The sequence below is a fragment of the Ambystoma mexicanum genome, chromosome 9, assembly GCF_040938575.1.
Source record: "Ambystoma mexicanum isolate Mex_15411 chromosome 9, UKY_AmexF1_1, whole genome shotgun sequence".
NCBI lineage: Eukaryota > Metazoa > Chordata > Amphibia > Caudata > Ambystomatidae > Ambystoma > Ambystoma mexicanum.
Window position 1 is genome coordinate 180,016,911 of NC_090931.1, and position 23,210 is coordinate 180,040,120.

The 23,210-nt window shown below is 47.8% G+C and overlaps 1 protein-coding gene across 1 annotated transcript in view; it reads left to right on the forward strand.

Moving 5' to 3' along the window:
• TREH (trehalase) overlaps nucleotides 1-23,210 on the forward strand; it is a 122,402-nt gene that overhangs the window by 96,681 nt on the left and 2,511 nt on the right. The window contains exons 13-14 of the mRNA XM_069614408.1: nucleotides 2,158-2,270; nucleotides 19,669-19,722. Of these exons, the coding sequence (XP_069470509.1) occupies nucleotides 2,158-2,270; nucleotides 19,669-19,722 (167 nt within the window). The remainder of the gene's footprint in view (nucleotides 1-2,157; nucleotides 2,271-19,668; nucleotides 19,723-23,210) is intronic.

Genomic DNA, 23,210 nt, shown 5'->3' on the forward strand with positions numbered 1-23,210 from the left:
GAAAGTACACATTTCAAGCCATCTTTTATAAAGCTTTGCCGACTGACAATTTTGTCCGTAGTCAAAGCTTTATAAAAGATGGCTTGAATTGTGTACTTTCAAAGCCATCTTTTATAAACCCGAAATGTTTAAAAAAGATGGCCTGAAAACTAGGCAAATCGTAGGGTATACACACAAATATATATAAATGTTATATATTTGTGTGCGTACCTTACTATGGTTTGTGTACTTTGCAAGCCATCCTTTATAAACGTAGAAATATGTTACATATTTCTATGTTTAGGAAAGATGGCTTGCATAGTACACAAACCATAGTAAGGTACGCACACAAATATATAACATTTATATATATTTGTGTGTATACCCTACGATTTGCGTACTTTTTAGGCCATGCCCCTCCCAAAAGCCACGCCCCCAAATGAGGGCCTCCCCTCGATTTCTTACCCCACTTAAAGCCCTGGGTCCGCCTGCTTTTGCTGATGCCGAGCGTGTACAATGGATCCCTATGGGGCCTGCCTGCTTTTGCTGATGCCGAGCGTGTCAATGGATCCCTATGGGGTCCGCCTGCTTTTGCTGATGCCGAGCGTGTCCAATGGATCCCTATGGGGCCTGCCTGCTTTATGCTGATGCCGAGCGTGTCCAATGGATCCCTATGGGGCCTGCCTGCTTTATGCTGATGCCGAGCGTGTCCAATGGATCCCTATGGGGCCCGCCTGCTTTATGCTGATGCTGAGCGTGTCCAATGGATCCCTATGGGGCCTGCCTGCTTTATGCTGATGCCGAGCGTGTCCAATGGATCCCTATGGGGCCTGCCTGCTTTATGCTGATGCCGAGCGTGTACAATGGATCCCTATGGGGCCTGCCTGCTTTATGCTGATGCCGAGCGTGTCCAATGGATCCCTATGGGGCCCGCCTGCTTTATGCTGATGCTGAGCGTGTCCAATGGATCCCTATGGGGCCTGCCTGCTTTATGCTGATGCCGAGCGTGTCCAATGGATCCCTATGGGGCCTGCCTGCTTTATGCTGATGCCGAGCGTGTACAATGGATCCCTATGGGGTCCACCTGCTTTATGCTGATGCTGAGCATGTCAATGGATCCCTATGGGGTTCGCCTGCTTTATGCTGATGCCGAGCGTGTACAATGGATCCCTATGGGGTCTGCCTGCTTTATGCTAATGCATGTACCAGGATGACCCCATTGGGAACGCCAGCTTTTGCGCCGATATTAAAATCCAAGCCGGCGCAAATGCTGGAGCATTTGTATGGCGGAGAGCAAGGGAGCAGCAGTAACGCAAGTTGCGTTCCACCCCTTATCGCTGCCATACATTTCATTGAAAATGAGCCGTGGCGTGATTGCAAGGCATTAAAGCCTTACTCTAGGCTTTTACGACTTGCAGTCACGTTCCGGCTCAATGTAAAATAAGCCCCTGAGTGATTTCCATTGCACTTCGTATGTGCACACACATACCCCCAAACTCCTTTCCCCCTTGCCAGAGATCACCCATGACGAACAAAGAGCGAGGACTCTTGGCTGGTTGACCGGCCCGGCACAAGATGTTTGGGGCCCAATTCAACATGATAGTTGGGTAGGGTGACCTGATATTCTAAATTTAAAAAACTGTACTGGCCACAAACCTAAAAGTAGGGCCATCTGAAACCCTTCCCCCCTAAATTTCCATTTGCAGCACTCCTCCTGGATTTAAACGGCGGAATTTAGCTGAGCCTGTAAACCTGGTCAAAACAAATGCACTTTCACCCTTCATTTCTATTAGGGGCCTTGCCATGTTACTAGGCCACGCAGGCAGTTAGTGCATGTGGCTGCTATCTGAAAGGTTGCGGGTTTGAGGCCACCCTGGGAGGGAAGCAAATCGGTTTCAGCGATTAAATTGCCAAACTGTTAAAATTAATTTTTGGTTTATAAATGTTGTGATTAATTATTGTAGTTTAAGTGGTCACCCACCCCTTCTCCAAAAGCTGGACAGGGCTTTAAATTAAAAAAAAAACTCTCGGGGAAGCTAGGTTCAGAGGGCCCAATTCTGAGGCAAACCCGACACGTCTGGTCACTCTATGCAGAGGAGGGATGGAGGCGCGCAGAGGGAGTCTACGGCAGCTCCAGAAATCAGAATGGAATTTAAGTCGTGTCTCTTTCTTTTCTAGGCCTGGCCAAGTCGAGTTCTACGAAGGGACAGGAGCTCGCCTTACGGCTCTCGCAGAACTGGATCACAACCAACTACGGCGCATTTCAGAAGTACAGAGCCATGTTTGAGAAAGTAAGGAATCTCTTTGATCAACTTAACCCGGGTTGTAATTAACGCCTGAATGTGTGGGATCTCACATCTAAACTGGAATATAGCCGATCCATTTCTATTATGAATCAGCAGCACCATCAGGCGGCCATGATGAGGAATTACGGCGCTCGGTGTAAGTATTCTGCTAGGGGTTTTCTGTGCGTGACTTCGAAGGCTTGCTTGTTGTAGCCTTGTTCAGTCAAAAAAAAATGTATCCGCATTTAGACTATGTCCCCAGCCAGAGGAAAGTTTCAGGCACACAAATCGTCCACATAAACACAGAAAATACCGACGGTGGCCGAACCAGCGCTTTGGTGTAAGGCGCTCTATAAATCAATAAATACAAATACAAATAAATACAAAACCACTGCATTAAGCCCGAATTGTAAAAGTCTTGATTAATGGGGCAGTTGTTGAGTATATATCTGGCATTTGATGGGCGAAGACAATAATTAGTGATTGTAATAAACGCCTGGTGATGGAAGTGATTGGACATATGTTATGTTAAAGGTACTTATATAGCGCACCGTCACCAACGGAATTGGTCCCCAGGCGCTCTGGCGGATCTGTAAACAGGAAGGAGGGCAGGTAGGGTTAGTCGGGAGGAGGGGAGCAGGAGAGTGGGAGAAGTGGTGTGCTGTTGGCAGCTCCAGCTCGGTATACACCGAGTGCTGGGCTTTGGTGCTAGTATCGGATCGGGCGAGACCTCGGGTGCTGTAGGTGCTGTTTGTGTTGTGGATGCGTATGCTGGCAACTTCCTACAAATGAGGGAAACACCTGTATATCTCTGCATACTACATGCGGTGGGAGTATCCGCGCAGTGCACTGAAATTCCTGGCATCTGCAGGGATATGATGGCAGCACTGGTCGGGCGCAGTACTTTCACATGCTGCAATAGCCAATGTGAGAAGAAAAGGCCGACACTGCGGCTGCGAGGCAGCACCAAAGCCCCTTTCCAAGTGTGCTGTTGCAGGTTTACGGATTGTTTTCCTTGGAAATCTCAAACTCTAGAGCTCATCAACGTTGCAAACACCGAAGTACCCCCTAAGTTCCTCGGGGTGCGGGTGACCCTTCACCGCCTGTGTTCCCCATGTTAGTAGCCTGGCATAGCTCACTCTGAAGGCGCCACCAATGAGCGACAGCCTTCGATCAATTTGGCTACCAACGGTCCATGTTTTTAACCCGCAGTGCAAAAAGAGAGTAAAAGTGCGTGAGTGGGAGAGAGCACGAGCGAGAGAAGTAGCGAGGGAATGCGGGAGAGCGAAAGAAAGAGAGGGCATAAGAGCACAAAAGAGAAAGAAGGAGGACGAGAGTGAGCCAAAGAGAGCAAGCGAAAGAAAGCGCACAAGTGAAAGTGCAAGAGAGTGCTCTTCCAGCCTAGTACTTGCATGCGCTGCTTAGACACGGCCTGATAAGAACCGAATGTTGGGGGGGGGGGGCTGCTTTCAATGGTGAACCCTATCAGGAGAGATTGTCCAGGAAGCAGCCTGCATATCAGGAATAAGGTAGCATAGCCCCACTGACTGTCTGGGAACCAAAATGTTCGAATCAAGGCAACCCTCGGATTGTGTCTTCAGACATTACCCAGACACAATTGCACGTAAAAGTGGCCCTGAAATGAAGATTACATGAGAGGTAGTTCCCCCCGCCTCCCTCGAACATGCAACTTTACAAGACCCACCTGACAGCAAAGCCCTGCTCAGAACCTGCTGGAAACAAACTGCCATCCAGCCACCAGGGTGTGCCCAGGACAGCCCTTGTGAGTTCCCAGCCCTGTCTGCAGCCTCCACCTACGTGCCCACTGCTCCTGGAAGCCTTCCTTGTCTGGGTCGGCACCCTGAGCATGACACCAAAGAGGCAAGGCTGCGGGAACTGAGTTGCACCACTAGCTGAAAGAGCAGAGCCGACTTGTGAACCGCTCGACCCTCCCAAGTTGATCCTGTGATGTGACACTGGCCCAGAGCGAGTCCTTCTCTTGACCTTTCTGGTGGACCCTGTAATGTGACACTGGCCCCAGAGCATTTCCTTCTCTTTACCCTTCTGGTGGTCCCTGTAATGTGACACTGGCCCCAGAGCGAGTCCTTCTCTTGACCTTTCTGGTGGACCCTGTAATGTGACACTGGCCCCAGAGCGAGTCCTTCTCTTTACCTTTCAGGTGGACCCTGTAATGTGACACTGGCCCAGAGCGAGTCCTTCTCTTTACCTTTATGTGGATGCTGGGACACTGGCCCCAGAGCGGGTCCTTCTCTTTACCTTTCGTGTACCCTGTAAAGTAACAATGGCCCCAGTGTGAGTCCTTCTCTTTACCTTTCTGGTGGACCCTGTAATGTGACACTGGCCCCAGAGGAAGTCCTTCTCTTTACCTTTCGTGTACCCTGTAAAGTGACAATGGCCCCAGAGCGGGTCCTTCTCTTTACCTTTCGTGTACCCTGTAAAGTAACAATGGCCCCAGTGTGAGTCCTTCTCTTTACCTTTCTGGTGGACCCTGTAATGTGACACTGGCCCAGAGCGAGTCCTTCTCTTTACCTTTCTGGTGGACCCTGTAATGTGACACTGGCCCCAGAGCGAGTCCTTCTCTTGACCTTTCTGGTGGACCCTGTAATGTGACACTGGCCCCAGAGCTAGTCCTTCTCTTTACCTTTCTGGCGGACCCTGTAATGTGACACTGGCCCCAGAGCGAGTCCTTCACTTTACCTTTCTGGTGGACCCTGTAATGTGACACTGGCCCCAGAGCTAGTCCTTCTGTTTACCTTTCTGGTCGACCCTGTAATGTGACAACTCTCCATCTGGCTCTTTTTGTGGGGTATCTGTTAAATCAATTCTCCCCTTTGTTTCTTCCCCAGTAACCATTAAACAATCATGGGGAGGGGTTTCATTTTCATCAAGTTCTTCCGTCGGCAGTGGCATTAATTCAGCAGGATTCAAAGCGCTACACCTCATAATTTGGATGTGTGGTGCGAATAGGACAATTTCATATCTAGTCAATCTAGCAGATGTGAGGTGCTGCGTCTGCGTTCTATTTAATAGAACGTCTATAGCATGTTGCACCATCAAAATTAAGGTGCGCCCCAATACCATCCCATCTGTGTTTTACTGACGCAGCAGCCGCTGCAACAGCTTGCAAACATCGTGGTAATGCGCACGCTACAGGGTCCAGCGCAGAAGGAAAATAGCCGCACGGCCTATTTCTTCCACCTTGTTCCTGTGTTAAAACTGCCAACGCGCAGCCGTCATTCTCATGCACAATCTAAAAAATGTTTCATAATTTGGTGTGCCCAAAACTGGAGCAGAACATAATGCAGTTTTGAGCAAGTCAAATGCTTTCTGACAATCTTCATTCCACTGCAAAGGCATCACAACATCCTTCTTTGTCAACTCTACCATTGGTTTTACAATTAAGGTGAAATTTCCAATCCATTTCCGACAATAGGAAGCCATGCCTATTTGGGCTCTGACTCCTTTCTGTGTTTTTGGAATAGGCATACCAGAAATGCTTTCTATTCTCTCTGGCGTCAGTCTTCTCCCTTCTTTCGAAAGTAGGTAGCCTAAATAAGTTACCTCCTTGAGAGAATATTGGAACTTTTTTAAGCTCGCTTTGTGGCCATGCGCTGCCAAATGTGTTAACAACAAAACAGTACTCTCTTTACAGATTTCTTCTGTATCTGCAGCAATCAACAAGTCATCTATATATTGTAGCAATACGCATCCTGTTGGTAACTCTAGCATATCTAACTGTTCTTTCGATGCTCTGCTATAGATGCTTGGACTTTCTGTGTAGCTTTGAGGAATGCGCGTGAAGGTGAACGATCGCCCTCCTAATGTGAAGGCAAACAGATATTTACTTCCTTGGTGTACTGGAATGCTGAAGAAAGCATTCTTCAAATCAATAACACTAAAGTATTCTGCTGAAACTGGAATCATTGTCAAAATTGTGGTAACATCTGGGACCAATGAAAATTGAGGATCTACTACCTTGTTTAGTGCACGCAGATCAATTATGAAATTATATGGCACCTCATTACCTCCTTTCTTATACACTGGAAGAATGGGGCTGTTACACGTGCTGCCTGTAATTTCTTCAATCACCCCCAATTTCACCAAATCAGACACAATACTTTTCAATCCTTTTTCTCCTTCTGCTGAAATTTTATACTGTGGAATACGCTGCAATGTTACTCCTTCTTTTAACATAAATTTCACTGGCTCCATTTTCAAACATCCCACATCATTATCATTTGTTGCCCATATAGAAGTTGGCACTTCACTCAATTCCCCAGGCAAAGGTGTGGACAAGAATTCTGATACTGGTACATTCTGTGGCGAAATAGTCAAGAATACTCCATCCGGTGTACAGTGTATAACTGCACTGAGTTTTTTCAACAGGTTTAAGCCTAACAAATTTTCCCCGCAGTTTTCTGTTAAGAGAAATGGACAGTATCCAGTGAATGGACCTAATGTTACTGGTACTGGTTGAGACTCTGGATTGATTACTGGGGTACCTGCGAACCCTACTGAAATATTTTTATGCCCTGACAGTGGTATCTCCAGAACCAAGTGATGGTCTATTGAACACTTCTGCGCCCCCGTATCCACAAGGAAGCTGTGCTCACTATTCCCGACTTTCATTTCTCCATAGGGTCCTTTCTGATTCACGGGAATAGTCACTGGTTCCAACCCCTGTCTTGGGCTGTCCTATTGGGGAAATAACACATCATCCGATGTGTAGTCGCTACTATTATTACAGTACACATTCGAATGAGTATCAAAAATGTTCCCGCCCCTCCCTCTATTTCCATTTTGCATATTCTGCTGGCTCTGATTCTGAGGAGGGGTTTGACTTTGGGTTTGGGCACCATTCCCTTGACTATTTTGGTGTTGCTGCATATTATTCCTGTTATGCCCATTTGCTCCTGGAAGCCCTTTATGCTGTCTTCTCTGACCGTACCCATTTCTATTCTGCAGCTATGGACATTGCGCTCGCCAGTGACCTTCTTCTGTAAAATACACACATTGATTCAATCCCAGGGGCCCTCCATGCATGTTCGAATTACCTCTGCCCTGGGCGTTTCCTCTCCCTCTATTGTGTCCCGCTACCTGCTGGAGTAGCACCTCAACCATTGTTCGCAATGCTTCTACTCTCATTGGCAAGGGGTATTCATTACATACTTCATTTATCTCCTTTCTGATTCACGGGAATAGTCACTGGTTCCAACCCCTGTCTTGGGCTGTCCTATTGGGGAAATAACACATCATCCGATGTGTAGTCGCTACTATTATTACAGTACACATTCGAATGAGTATCAAAAATGTTCCCGCCCCTCCCTCTATTTCCATTTTGCATATTCTGCTGGCTCTGATTCTGAGGAGGGGTTTGACTTTGGGTTTGGGCACCATTCCCTTGACTATTTTGGTGTTGCTGCATATTATTCCTGTTATGCCCATTTGCTCCTGGAAGCCCTTTATGCTGTCTTCTCTGACCGTACCCATTTCTATTCTGCAGGTATGGACATTGCGCTCGCCAGTGACCTTCTTCTGTAAAATACACACATTGATTCAATCCCAGGGGCCCTCCATGCATGTTCGAATTACCTCTGCCCTGGGCGTTTCCTCTCCCTCTATTGTGTCCCGCTACCTGCTGGAGTAGCACCTCAACCATTGTTCGCAATGCTTCTACTCTCATTGGCAAGGGGTATTCATTACATACTTCATTTATCTCCTTTACGGGAATACTAGGATCTGAAATCCATTTCAACGCCTCTCGCATACACACTCTTAGTCTGTCGCCTGTCTGTCTTGACGACGGCAGATATCGCCGCTGTATATATTGCTCTACCGCTTCAGTTCTATCTCTCCTAATATCCCTACTCCTATACCCAGGTGTAGCAAACATTTCAGTATGTTCATCGTCAAGTTCACCTTTTAATTCAAAAAGCCGATCTACATGTTCCCTAATCTCTTCATCATTCCCTCTACAACGGGCCAAAGCATTCAAATCTAGCAATCATGGTGGTGGTAACTTCCCAAGTATCTGTTTCCATCTTGCCACCAAATATTCACCCATACATTCCAACAATACCTGTCTTTCGTTGCTCCTCCTAAAGTCAAATATCGAGGCCATCGCTGCCGTTTCATCATTCCCATCTATATACATTTCGGCCTGTTCTCGCAACTCTTGCTTTCTCTCCTTACTAACCGCACTAGGAGTCATCCTCGCACATCCACTCTGTCCGACCCCTTCTTTCTTTTCACCAGATTCAAGTTCAATTACAAGGAGGGCAGATGAAACACAAACGATCTCTACTGAGGGAGGTGCAGATGGGGCCATGGGAACGGGCTGTATCTGTATCTGTTGCGATGCTGATTGGCTGACCAGAGGCGCCGTGTGTGCAGTGTGTGGCTGTGCTAGGGTCGGAACAGCTGGGAGGGGCTGAGCAACAGGAGGGGGTAGAATGACAGCTACTGACACAGTCTTTTGAGTCTCTCGGCTTGGGCTTTGCTTTGTGTCAGTCAATATTTTTCAATTCATCTGATGCATGCAATTCTCGTTGTGGATATATTTTTTCTATACTCAACTGATCGCGTCTATTTGATCTTCTCAAACTATTACTCCACTCCTCCTCCTCTTTCTCTTCCTTTCTTTCAGATTTCGATTTATGCCTGCGTGCATGTTTCTCTCTACTTTTGAAACGGAGCATGGCTTCTCTCTTCCAATCCCTAAGAATATCAAATGCTGCAAGGCGTGTTTTCTTCTTCATTAATACCTTTTCCAAATTATCTATCCTCGCCATCTCAAAACTCCTATGTTCCGGCCACTGAAAATCTTCCTGCTTTCTGGTTTGTCTATGCCAAATCTCACAAAACATTATTGCTCCCACACCATACTTCACATACATCTCATACGCAGGCGTTCCCACCGGTGGCGCGACCTGGCCAGTTTCCAAAGATTGTCCGCCGCAGCGGAAAAATCCCGCTACTGTGGACAATACCCCAGGCATGTTTTAACCTTACCCTTAGCTAATCAACCTTACACACTGGGAGTTTGATTTTGCAAAATCAACTCTCAACCAATATCAGGATTACTTACGAATCGGGGCACGACTCACTTGATTGATCAATTGTCTTTTCAAGACACAATTCGTCCGTATACTGACGCAACCAATGACGTTGTGTCTGCGTATCTTGGCTCACTCTGCCTCGTTTCGGGACCCTCGCCTCCTTTTTCTTTGGCCGGACACGTCGATCAGATGTGTGCAGATCTATAAAGGAGTCTCTCACCTTTTCGCAGGGGCGCCCTGAACACCTCTTGATCCCGGCTAGATCGCCCCGTCCTCGCCGTTCTCTCTGCCTTCCTTATTTTACAACGTACATGATGGAACAAGTGGGGGAGGGTCCCTATTCGGGCGCCATCTTGAAGGGGCCCCTGAGGGCCCCTTGCATGAGGAAACAAGGCACAATCACCACACACTAACTGATACGCCAGACACAAGGTTGTATTCCCACAATCTAGGGTTTATTGCAAATCAAAGTAAATTCAGTTGGCCAACAGGTCTCATGCCCCGCGACGTGTGTCTATCAGACCTCGGGAGACGCAAGAGAGCGAAAAACATACATCAGTTACATATATACAAAACAAGCATCTTGTAATCAGTAGTGTCACATCCAATACCGCCCCTTGTACTTTTCCTTTGAATTGGGCACGATGATTGACAATGGTGACGAATATGACATCTTAAACATTTGTTTTAGCAACAATTGCAATTTTGCAAGGCCGCAGACATAAGTCTTTGTTGAAGAGAACATAATGCTTCTGTTCTCTCTAGAAATCTGCGTGCGGGGGAAGAGACACATTCCAGACCTTCCTATTTCCTAGTTTCTATTCGGATCCTACGGGTCGACTCGCTCTCCAGGGCTCTACAGGGCTCAGGGAAGGGGGGCCGCAAAGAAGAGCATAACTCATGCCATTTAATGTTTGCTCCTAGTATTACTACCGTGTTTTCGAGACTTGCTGGCACCTGTGAGCTGATTAGGATGCCTCGCTGCTCTCTTTCAAGGATAGCGCGCGGGAGGAGACCGGGCATTTCTATTTGGTTGCTACGTTATGTTTCAACATGTCTCCCTCGGCCTTGCATTGTGCACTAGCAAAGCAGAATATTCTTTCAGCGAAGCAGTTTAACAGAAAGCAAAAAGCAAAACGTTAGAGAAAACAAAATGGCGATTTCAGTCACCTTAAAATGGCCGCACTTTGGTCAAGCTTATGGTTATATATCTTTAGTACGAACTGCATGAGACGGTTGGTCTTCGGCCAATATGATACATAACATTGTGATCGAGGGGTGCCTATTTTTCTAGATCGACACACTGGCCCCAGAGCAAGTCCTTCTCATGACCTTTCTGGTGGACCCTGTAATGTGACACTGGCCAGAGAGCGAGTCCTTCTCTAGACCTTTCTCGTGGACCCTGTAATGTGACACGGGCCCTAGAGAGAGTCCTTCTCTTGACCTTTCTGGTGAATGCTGTAATGTAACACTGGCCCCAGAGCGAGTCCTTCTCTTACCTTTCTGGTGGACCCTGTAATGTGACACTGGCCCCAGAGCGAGTCCTTCTCTTTACCTTTCTGGTGGACCTTGTAATGTAACACTGGCCCCAGAGTGCATCCTTCACTTTACCTTTCTGGTGGACCCTGTAATGTGACAATGGCCCCAGAGCGTGTCCTTCTCTTGACCTTTCTGGTGGACCCTGTAATGTAACACTGGCCCCAGAGTGAGTACTTCACTTTACCTTTCTGGTGGACCTTGTAATGTGACACTGTCTGCAGAGCGAGTCCTTCTCTTTACCTTTGTGGTGGGCCCTTCAATGTGACACTGGCCCCAGATTGAGTCCTTCTCTTTACCTTTCGTGGACCCTGTAATGTGACACTGGCACCAGAGCGAGTCCTTCTCTTTACCTTTCAATGACCCTGTGATGTGACACTGGCCCTAGAGCGTGTCCTTCTCTTTACCTTTCTGGTGGACGCTGTAATGTGACACTGGCCGCAGAGCGTGCCCTTCACTTGACCTTTCTGGTGGACGCTGTAATGTGACACTGGCCCAGAGTGAGTCCTTCTCTTTACCTTTCTGGTGGACCCTGTAATGTGACACTGGCCCTAGAGCGTGTCCTTCTCTTTACCTTTCGTGGACCCTGTAATGTGACACTGGCCGCAGAGCGTGCCCTTCACTTGACCTTTCTGGTGGACGCTGTAATGTGACACTGGCCCAGAGTGAGTCCTTCTCTTTACCTTTCTGGTGGACCCTGTAATGTGACACTGGCCCCAGAGCGAGCCCTTCTCTTTACCTTTCTGGTGGATGCTCTGACACTGGCCCCAGAGTGAGTCCTTCTCTTTACCTTTCTGGTGGACCCTGTAATGTGACACTGGCCCAGAGCGAGTCCTTCTCTTTACTTTTCTGGTGGACCCTGTAATGTGACACTGGGCCCAGAGCGAGCCCTTCTCTTTACCTTTCTGGTGGATGCTGTGACACTGGCCCCAGAGCGAGTCCTTCTCTTTACCTTTGTGGTGGACCCTGCAATGTGACACTGGCCCAGAGCGAGTCCTTCTCTTTACCTTTCTGGTGGACCCTGTAATATGACACTGCCCCCTAGAGCGTGTCCTTCTCTTTACCTTTCTGGTGGACCCTGTAATGTGACACTGGCCCCGGAGCGAGTCCTTCTCTTTACCTTTCAATGACCCTGGAATGTGACACTGGCCGTAGAGCGTGTCCTTCTCTTTACCTTTCTGGTGGACCCTGTAATGCGGCACTGGCCCTAGAGCGTGTCCTTCTCTTTACCTTTCAATGACCCTGGAATGTGACACTGGCCGTAGAGCGTGTCCTTCTCTTTACCTTTCTGGTGGACCCTGTAATGCGGCACTGGCCCTAGAGCGTGTCCTTCTCTTTACCTTTCTGGTGGATGCTGTGACACTGGCCCCAGAGCAAGTCCTTCTCTTTACCTTTCTGGTGGATGCTGTGACACTGGCCCCAGAGCGAGTCCTTCTCTTTACTTTTCTGCTACTTCTTTCAATAAACAAGCAGAACATCTTCATTTGGCCACGTTCTTAATGCATACGGAGGAGCACTGATATTAGAGTCTAACAGAAGAGTACCCATTATCTGAAATATATCCAAAATACTAATGCACTCGGGGGGACAGTGTATGCAATAGCAAAAGGAGCAGTTAGAGGACATTAATTGGCCACACATCCACCTGAACATAACACAAATATATGGTGGAGGCAAGGGGCGTAGCCGTGGGGTACAGCTGCTAAGGCATTTAGGGCTATACCCCTAATTTTCCAGGGCATTTTGTCACTTCTTTTTCCCATGACTCCTTATCTGGGGAGGGAACAACACCAGAACATACTGCACTGAGAAGGGGGCGGGTGGAGCGGTCTGAAAATGGAGTCCACCCGAGGGAGCATCCTGGGAGACACTGACGTCATACTGGACTCTAGCTTCTCATACCTCCATGTTGACGGCCACCTCAACATCTAGTTATAGTACCGTCTTAGAACTGGTCGCCCTATTTCGCTCACAAGCGGAGGCCCACGGCATGTCATTGCATTGTACCGCCCACTCCTGAAACAAATTGGTTTCTGCCAATTCTCCTTACCAACCGCTTGAGAATACATCTGCTGGTACAGGCCCAATGCAAACTCTCTGGAGTCCAGGGCACAACCCATTAGGTTCTCAGGGGGAGTGTAAGGTTCTTGATACAGCTGTCTTATCAGCATGGAGCAGCCTCTACTACCAATGCAAGTGTGTGTTTATTCACTGAAAAAGCCTTTAGTTAAAGAGACATTATGGTTGTCAAAAACAAAAGGAAGCAAGCCCAAATTATACCGACGGCAGCAGAATGGGCAAGATGTTATGACTGGACACAAATAAAATGTGTCAGTAAGTGTGTAGTTAATTGTTTTGCAACATCATAACAAAAATTGAAATCCTGTTTTTAATGGAAAACTAAAAAAACAGTGCACATAGGACAGTAAATCATGTATAAAAATGTACAATATGTTATTACATACAAATCTAATTTTTAACATCTTAGAAATTATATTTTTTATAAACAATACTACAAAAACATAAACCCACTTTGAAATTCATAAACCAAATTTGAATATTCTTTCAAAATAAAGGACATAGACTAATTAATTAATCGTGAAAGCATTAATTTGGGGGTTCGTTCAGCCTTAAATGGGCAGGATTTATTTTTTTGTGGGAGCCAGGAAGAGGGGCCCTCCTTCGCGCCTGTGCTCAGTTTGTCGTGGCCTTATTGGAAACCTTCCCTCCAGATTGCCATACCAGACACTTCCTTGCTCTCTGTATATCCACAGTTGACTGTGGCGATGGCGGAATTATCAGTCTAGCTTCCAGGAGGGGCAAGTCTTTCTGTCACACAGCTCAGTTCTCACTGTTACACACTTGGGGGTCTTCTCTTCTGCTTCCTGATGTAGCCCCGATATCGCTCTTTCTCTCAATGTTCAGTAGCTACTACCGAGTTCTTAGGAATCCTCACTCCAGATTGTATTAGTTTTGTGCTCCTCGGGATCCTTCACTCCAGGTCCCAGGAGGTGCTGTGGCATCTCTTTCTCCCTCGCAATGTTTCGGTTCACCCTGGTAGTCGGTATGTCCACTCTGTTACTTGACCTGCTCTCTCTGTTGCCCTCCTGCCGTTCTGTCCTTTTCACAACTGTGTTAACATTGCCTCTCAGAGGGCCTCCCAACTCGGTGGTCGCGCCACAGTGGTCTCCTTGGCCTCAAACATCCTGATCATGTACCCACACACTCCCTCCTGGTTGTGTCGGCTGCTTTCCTCTTCCACTTGCTAACTTCTACTACTGCTACCTATAGTTTCGGTATCAGACGTTCAGATGCTGGTTCCTTCAGGGCTTTGTAGCTGCCTCACAGGATGGCAACCTTCAGATGTCACTTGCAAACCCCCCCTGCTGCGTCTCAGCGCGTCCGCCTCTTCAGCATATCACATTCACTCTCTCAAACTACAGAATGCATGGGTTCTTGCCACCCTCTCTTGTTCTATCAAGACTCCTTTCTTCGCAGAGGCAGCATCAATTCCCATACCCTCAAAAGATCCCGATCTCCGACCACTTGTCTCCGAGCAGAAGGAAAGGCTCCAATGGGACCGGGTGCGACACAGGTGCAATAGGAGCGATCAGGCAAGAAAAACACATTGACAAATTACATACTTTAACCATTTCAATGTCCTTAGGGTGTACATACATCCTAATTTCCATAGGAAATCATAGGTTTATGGTTTTACCATCGATGGAAATGCATCGAAAAGCAAATCCATCGATGGAAATGCATCGAATGTAAATCCATTGAAATGCTATATTTAACCTGTAAAGGTACATATACAGCTAAACTTGTCCATCGAGTATATGAATGGATAAGTTTCACGTGAACAAGCACTCAGTTGAGTGAGAAACACGTTGTGTGCGTGTCGCGCGTACAGGCGTCCTGCCTCTGTTTTTGTCCCTGCTCCCAGCCGTAATGTGTGTTTTCTTTGTATTTTTGTGTCCATTTTGGTCATTTTTGTTAAATTAAAAATATCTTAGACCTTTATCCTTTTTGCGAGCTGTGCTATTTTTGTTTGTTATTTGACCTTGGTCTCTTGATTGACCGCGGAGAGTGCGGTTCATTCTTTCCTCTTTTTTCGTTTGAATAAGTTTCGGTCACCTCCTGATGAATCACAGTTAGTAAGGGGTTCATTGTGCCACCTATCATCTTAAGGTAAAACCCTGCTCTTTTCTTCAATACCATAGCCTTCAAAGAGGGAAGGCCCAGTTCCAGTCTAATCAGGGCCATAGGTACCACAGGGGATAGCCCCAATATCCGTCGCCAGAACTTGCCCTCCAGCACTTGCAGCCATGCTAGGTCTACTGTGTGCAATGACTCCAGGCCATATATAATCGTGGGGGCAAACACTTGGATATAAAGGTGGCGCGTTCCCCAGAGGGTAAAGCCACCCTGCTTGTTTGTAAATGCAGAAATAAATGCTATCGCTTGCAACGCCCTAGTAATGCGACCCTGTCTGCATAATAAGTAATCACCAAGGGGCTCAATTTCGACTCCCAGATAGCGATAGGATGGAGCATAGGGTATAAGATTATGGTGTACTATCAGATTTACTCGGGAAACTCTTTTTCTCGTAAATCTAAGGACTTTTGTTTTGTCGAGATTGATGGTCAATCCGTTTATCCTGGCATAATCCCATAGGGCAGTAGCGGAACGCCTCAAACCACCTATGGTATTGTCAAATAAAACCAGATCATCCGCATATGCTAATACAGCACACGATGCATCACCAATTTTAGGAGGGCAATTGTCAACCTCAGCTAATACGGCAGGAATATCGTACACATATAAGTTATAAATAAGTGGGGCAGTGACACATCCCTGCTTTACCCCCCTATCTTGGAGGTGACCAAAAAACACACTACATCTCCCCTACATAAAGATATGACCAAATTCTTGGCTGATATCGGATGGACACATAGAGGGGCTACTATTACCAAGGAAACCCTAAAAGTAGACCTCTGGGATTGGCTCGAGAATTTTACACATATAGGCAGTCTGAAGACATATCAATTTGTGAAATATAGATTATTCAATTTTATGAAACCACAAGCCTATCTATATCTATGCCCCTCTAGAAGACTCAGACGCTTCATTATTTTGTTCCGATTGGAACAATTGCCTACTCTGTATATCAGAGGAGCATGGGACAATATCCCGGTGGCTGAGCGTATATGCCGTCTGTGTAAATCCTCAGAATGTCTAGAGACAGCTAGACATCTTCTTACGGAATGTCTATCTATGAAGAATAGAATCTTACGCTATCTGGGGGAATTTGCGCACAACCCTAAAACTATAGGCGAAATAACATTCTGGCGTTATTGCACTAACACCAGCAATATGCATCTATTCATTGCATTATATAACGTTTGGCAACAGGTAGAGATTAGCCTGGCCCATGAACTGTAATTATTCCAAACACTAGGGGTGCCAAGGAACTCACTGAGTCATCTTTATGAGATAGATGTTGTTTAAGGCTTAAAAATATTTAATTTAATTACATCCGAGATGCAGGCCGTCTTATGTAACACCCGTGGATATTAATTTTTATGTAAATAGCTCAAGGAAAGTTGTTGAATTGTCCTTTTTTTTGTTTTTAGTTGATTTTATGCTATATGATTATTAATGCATGCTTTTGGTATATTTATGAATTATGTATAATGTTTGTAATTTGTAATATGTGTAAAGTTTGAATTTATTTTCAATCTATACCACATTAAAGAATTGAATTGTATAAGTTTCAATGGATATGCACTTTTAAATGTAAAAGATAGCACTTTGATGCATTTATTTTTCAGATTAAAATGTTACATGGAGCTGTCCAGTGCTGAAATCTTCCAAGTATTTTGGCACTGCCCAGGGTGCAGAGGCCTACCAGGGAATCTCCAGAGCTCCCTATGGGCCAGTCCACCCCTGCCCAGGGTGCAGAGGCCTACCAGGGAATCTCCAGAGCTCCCTGTAGGCCAGTCCACCCCTGCCCAGGGTGCAGAGGCCTACCAGGGAATCTCCAGAGCTCTCTATGGGCCAGTCCACCCCTGCCCAGGGTGCAGAGGCGTACCAGGGAATCTCCAGAGCTCCCTGTGGGCTAGGCCACCCCTGCCCAGGGTGCAGAGGCCTACCAGGGAATCTCCAGAGCTCCCTGTAGGCCAGTCCACCCCTGCCCAGGGTGCAGAGGCGTACCAGGGAATCTCCAGAGCTCTCTATGGGCCAGTCCACCCCTGCCCAGGGTGCAGAGGCGTACCAGGGAATCTCCAGAGCTCCCTGTGGGCTAGGCCACCCCTGCCCAGGGTGCAGAGGCCTACCAGGGACTCTGCAGAGCTCCCCATGGGCCAGTCCACCCATGCCCACGGTGCAGAGGCCTACCAGGGACTCTGCAGAGCTCCCTGTGGGCTAGGCCACCCCTGCCCAGGGTGCAGAGGCGTACCAGGGAATCTCCAGAGCTCCCTGTGGGCTAGGCCACCCCTGCCCAGGGTGCAGAGGCCTACCAGGGACTCTGCAGAGCTCCCCATGGGCCAGTCCACCCATGCCCACGGTGCAGAGGCCTACCAGGGACTCTGCAGAGCTCCCCATGCGCCAGATCTCTAGCCCCCCCCCCCCCCCCCCCCCAGCAATTGGGCTTCTCACTGTTGTAGTCTAAGCTCTATGTCCTAGCTAAATTACCACTCTGGCTCTGACGAGGAAAGGGGGAACCCTCGCCAGGCTGGGCAGAGACCTTGCCCACTTGTGTGGGCTGCCAGCATCATGTTGGGCTGATAAAGTGACGCTTCCCTAACATACATTGCCACTCACCTTCTGAGCACCCTCCCAATACTAATGTTTGCTAAAACTGCCCTTTACATCAGTAGGTTCCTGCGATCAGGGGTTGCTGCATTGGTTGACTGCCACCTGGGTTGAATAAGCCAGAAATGTAAGGATTGTCGGAGTTTCCTTTTATTTCTGACCAGACATGCCAGTGTTGGAAGGATGAGCCAATGTCACCACTGACTGCCACCATTTTATAGGAGTTTCTGCTTTCACTTCTTACTGCATTTGCATATTTTTTTTTGTAAACGCTCACACAGGCGCTGTTACAGAAATTGTTTTTTTTTTTAGTTGCGTAATAGTTTTTTTTGTATTGCTTGCTTATTTATAACACGCTTAAATACCCAGAGGTTTTTAAGCGCGGACCCGGGGATCGAACCTGTGTTGCTCCGTGTCCTCTTGCTTCCAAGGCAAACACGCTGCTGCTGAGCTATCCTCCCGGAAGGACTTACCTTTACCAGAACTCTTGACGCTTTTTTCAAGGCATCCTTCTGGTGGAATAACCCAGAAATGTAAGGATTGTGGGAGTTTCCTTTTATTTCTGACCAGACATGCCAGTGTTGGAAGGATGAGCCAATGTTTCAACAACATCCCCCACCCTTTTCTAACAATGTTCTACACAAGTGTCCCTTGCCCCACACTTTGGGAAATTCTGTGAAGGTGAAGCGACATCGGTTTCTGAGCCCTTATCTTAGAAAGGTTAAGTAGAGGTCAGATTGCAGATGTGCATAAAGTCTGGTGTGAGACAGAGACACACGCATTTCCTATTGCTCCCAGAAGGCCAGAGGTCTCAAAAAAGACAGAGGGGGGAATTGCTGAGTGTGTGGAGAAGTGATGGATGGAACTTACCGGTGCACTATATAAAACAGAGCAAGGAGGAGACAGAAAGGGAATGCATGGCAGGATGGAATGAAGTGATAGAATGCACACCCAGTGCTCCAGGTGTGCGACCGCTGGAAGTTATCATTAGTACACCCACCTCCTTTGCAGCAACAAAAAAGAAAAAAACTTATGATCTGCTAGAAAATGTAAAACTACTCAAAATGTTCCAGAAACTTTCAAAGCAGCCATAATATGACCATTACAGAGACTGAAAGGTACCCAAAATCTCAGTGAAAAGGGAAACAAGTCGACGGATATCCCTGTCACCATCATCGTTCAGGACTAGGCACGCGGGGGCATTCAGAAGCCTGGCTACAAGTACCAAAGCCATGGAGCTTGGTAACATGGCGAGGTACAGACAGGACATGGATTATTAGCTTGGACTATGGACTATGGACATGATGAGCTTGTATGTAAACGGTGGGATAAAGGGTTAAAGGTTTTCAATTTGTAAACCAAACGACCTGTTGAATAAAAAATTAAATAAAAATATATCCCTGTCATTCAAGTCTCAGGTGTGTTCGGAGCCTTAGCCAATCTGATCTGCCAGACATACTTCAGAGTCCAGCCTTTGGTAGTCTGCCTGCACTGAATTGGCCTAGTAAATGTGTTCCTTTGGGTTTAGAAAGGCTGATCCCCTGACAGAGGGTCCCTGGCGCAGAGGGTCCCTGGCGGCGGAGGTTCTCCCCCCTCTTTGGACACCGTGAGTAGGCCGCTGCACATCCCCCACACGTGTTGTGTCCCCTCCCTTGCCTCTCCTTTCGCAGTGTGTCCCTTACACTGTTCAGCTCTCAAGTGTGACAGGTAAGCGGTCAGTCCTCTCCCCGTCTTTATATCCGCAGTCGCCGCTCACCTTTGCACAGTGAATCTTTCCAACCAGGGTGCATCCTAGTTGCCAATGCCTAAATTAACCACAGCCACACATACTGGGGCAACTCATACGGCTGGAGCTACGATGCACCCCTAAGGCCACACCTAGGCCTATGTTGCCAGCATTGTCCACAAGTTGCCACCTTGCTGTGTATGGATAATAGCGTATCTGACATCTTGCCTCTCCCTCTTCTCTATAGTACGATGTGACCAACGATGGGAAACCTGGCGGCGGTGGAGAGTATGATGTGCAGGTGAGTCCAACTGTCGATCTTCATGCAGAGTGGAGAAAGGCAGGGAGGGAGAAGCAGAGCATTGCCTATGTAAGACAGGGTATAAAGTTCAAATGTCATCCATATCCTTCTGCCCATGGAGCGCTACACCACCACCAATGACGACCCACGCAGGCCTCAGTCTGGTTGCACAGCATATAGCCCAGGTCACCATCTCTAGTTACAGTCATGGGGGTTCCCATTGGAAAAGAAACGCGTTTCTCCTTTCTTCTCAAAGTTCTAGACTGCATAGGAGCACCTTCTCCTACGTCCATGTGCATACAAGTCGATTGCACCTCAGGCATTGAGATCCACCACTATTAGGCTCCGCTAGATGACGGCTTGGATCAAGTTGCACTCACAAACACTTCTTCTCAATAAATATTTCAGACAAAGCCAACAGCATCCACACCAGTGAGTCCCCCCAAAACAGCCTTCCTCCTACTGTCCAGCAGCCCCTCCGACAACCCACCGCTCATGTGCCCTGGTTTTCCCCACACTGTACCCGGAAACAATCATCAAGTGACAGGGTTGCACACACTGGACAGCCGGCCCCCCGCACGCCAATACACTTCTCTATGGAACCAAGCTGCAGGGATATACACCAACACTGACCTTGCATCCAGATTACCACCCCAATGCCGCTGCAAATCGACAGCTGTCAGAACTCAGAAAAGAGGTCCACGAAACGAGGGACAATCAGAGGGAGTATTGTGAGGTCGCAGGGAGAGTGCTATGGTTGGGACTGTCCCAGATTGCAGTCTCAGGTTTTCTGCCAGCTCTTAAACGATATAAGTACCCGGCGCGCCATTTTCTCACCTGCTTACGCCGACTGGTGGATTTCCGAGCCTTACCTGAGTGATTATCCCTATTCCACGTCCCATCTCGCACCGACTCCGCTGCAGCCCCGGTCTTTCAGCCTCAACTGGCCGGCACTACGTGTAGTCCCTTCTCCCCTTTCCATTACAGCCATTTTCTTTGTTTTGATTTTTTCATCTGTTTTCAATGGCCGCCATGGAAAGGGCCAAGGGACTACATGTAGTTCCATTCTCCCGTTCCAAGGCGGTCATTTTTTTTCTTTTTTCCAATGGCCACCATGGAAAGGGAGATGGGACTACGCATAGTACCTTAGCCCTTTCCATGGCGGCCATTGAAAAAAGATGAAAAAAATCAAAACAAAGAAAATGGCTGCCATGGAAAGGGGAGAAGGGACTAACACATATTGCCTTCTCCCTTTCCATGGCGGCCAGTTGAGGCTGGAACACTGTTGTTTGGTGGCCATCTTTTTTTCAGTAGCGAAACACAGACGGCTTCTCGCAACTGGAAAAAAAAACACTATTGGTACTCCGGTTTCATGGGCCTGAGTACTAATAGAAGTATGCCCCTGGCAGGGGGGCAGGGGGCACATTACCGTGTCAGGTAATGCCCCAGGGAGCTCGGGCCTGTAACTATAGGCCCTGGGACATTACCCGACAGGGTAATGTCCCCCCAGCTCGGGGCTTATTGTCTAAATGCTATTTCTACTCAGCTCAGTGGCACGCATTTCATCGACTACAGAATGCGAAGAGCATAAGGTGCTCTGAGAATCCTGGCCCAGCCAAAGCATGCCAGTATCCTTCTGATGCCCAGAACATGCCCCCAACTACCAGTGTGTGTGTGTGTGTGCCCAAGAATGAAGGGCGTATCGCACAAAATAACTGGAGGCAAGAACTATGATTGGTAAAGTGCCCCAAAGATCTAGAAATTGCTATTTTTAAACTTGCCTATTAGGAAATGGAATCTACACCTGGTTACTCCTGTGTGTCGAGTCTAACTAGCCCCAGCTCCCCCCTCCCCAACAGACTACTGGGACCGTAACCCTGCGGTCAGAGAGTGAAGCATGTCTTGCAAAGCAGGGAAAAATATGGAAACATGGGCGTGTTGCAGGTCCGTCTCCAGTAAGGGCGTCCCCCTTTCTGCACTCCAGAACTAAGCGAAGGGGCGAGGGGATGAGAATTGGACCGGCTGCAATAAGGGGGGCATTGAATGGGCTGTACACGTTTCCTTACAGGGAGTGAGTAACTTGTACTGCCAGGTATACATATCACTGAACAGAAGAAGAAGACCACTATTACTCAGCTAGACGCAGAGTATGCCTTTGAGCATTCCGCACAAGACTGAACTCCAGCCCAGGTCTTGGAAGAAAGGCAGAACATGCCTTGGAACCGGCTCTGGGACAAGTGCCACATCATATGCGAGGCGGAACAGTGAAGGAGCTCAGAGGGGGCGGCTGCCCCTCCTGGGTCCCTCTGGTGCCCAGTGCGCCCCTCAGCCTCCCGCTGGTGCCCTATTAACCCCCTTCACCCCCCAGCACCAAAAGCTGCCTCCGCTACTGAACTGGAATGGAAGGTTATGTCCAGAGGGAACAGATACTCAAAGGATTCAGTAAAGACGTTCGCTTCCATGTTGCCTCCTTGATCCTTGCGTGCTAACTCCACCCATGAGCAGGAGACTATCGCGCATGCAGTGGGGGTAACGGATGGAAATGTTGGGGGGACATCACATCTAAATGAAAGGGGTCCCTGCCTTATGAGTGGGACAAAATACTGCGCCACAAAAGTGGGGGGAGGGGGTTAAGCACCCTTTCTCCCCCTCCCCCCTAAAATTACCCCCATGCACGTAGGAGTACGAGAAAAGGAGACCCGATGGTGAGGTCTGAGGCTGAGACAGGCAGGAAATGGCCAGCGAGAAAGAAGCTGAAGATGCGCTTCATGCGCCGCACAGCTGTGCAGGAAGCGTCCAATCAGAGAGGAGGGTTGGAGAGATGGACACTAGCCCACAAGTGTGGGGTGGAGTTTACGCATGCGCGTGGAGCAGTGCATCCATTTTGTGCTACGCGGTTACCACTACCCAATAATGTATAGATAGTCCAGTTTGGAGGAAAGGGGGTGGGGCCTGTGGGGGCAAATACCAGAAGCTTTTTTTTAATTGTTAAGTGCGCACACTTATTGTAAAAAAGGACGAGGGATTAGCAGAATACATTTTACATTTTTAGTTGTGGCTGTTCGATGGCACTGTGTGCGCTACCTTAAGCTGAATCTATTGTCATGGGAAATTACAATAGGAGATAGATGGGATGCGAGAAAGATCATACGGCCTGCGGGTGTTCATACATGGTACTCCATGCCCATGCGAGTCCTCTCCGCTTTTAAGGGGATGCCAATGTTATTTTTGAGCAGGCTCCCGAAAGCAACAGATTAGTTGTAAACCGGCACCGGTGTTAATAAAAAGATCTTAACCATGCAAACCTTCAGTCACTTGATTTATAAACAATAGGTGTGTCCTTCCATCTTTTCCTTGCACACAATCCCTGCTAAAAACAAGCCGGTTTTGGCTGTTGTGCTTTCCAGGCACTGCCATAAAACGCCGAGGTGCTAATACTATTTTCCAGATGTTGCCTTTCGACACCAGGTTGTACTATAACAGCACTG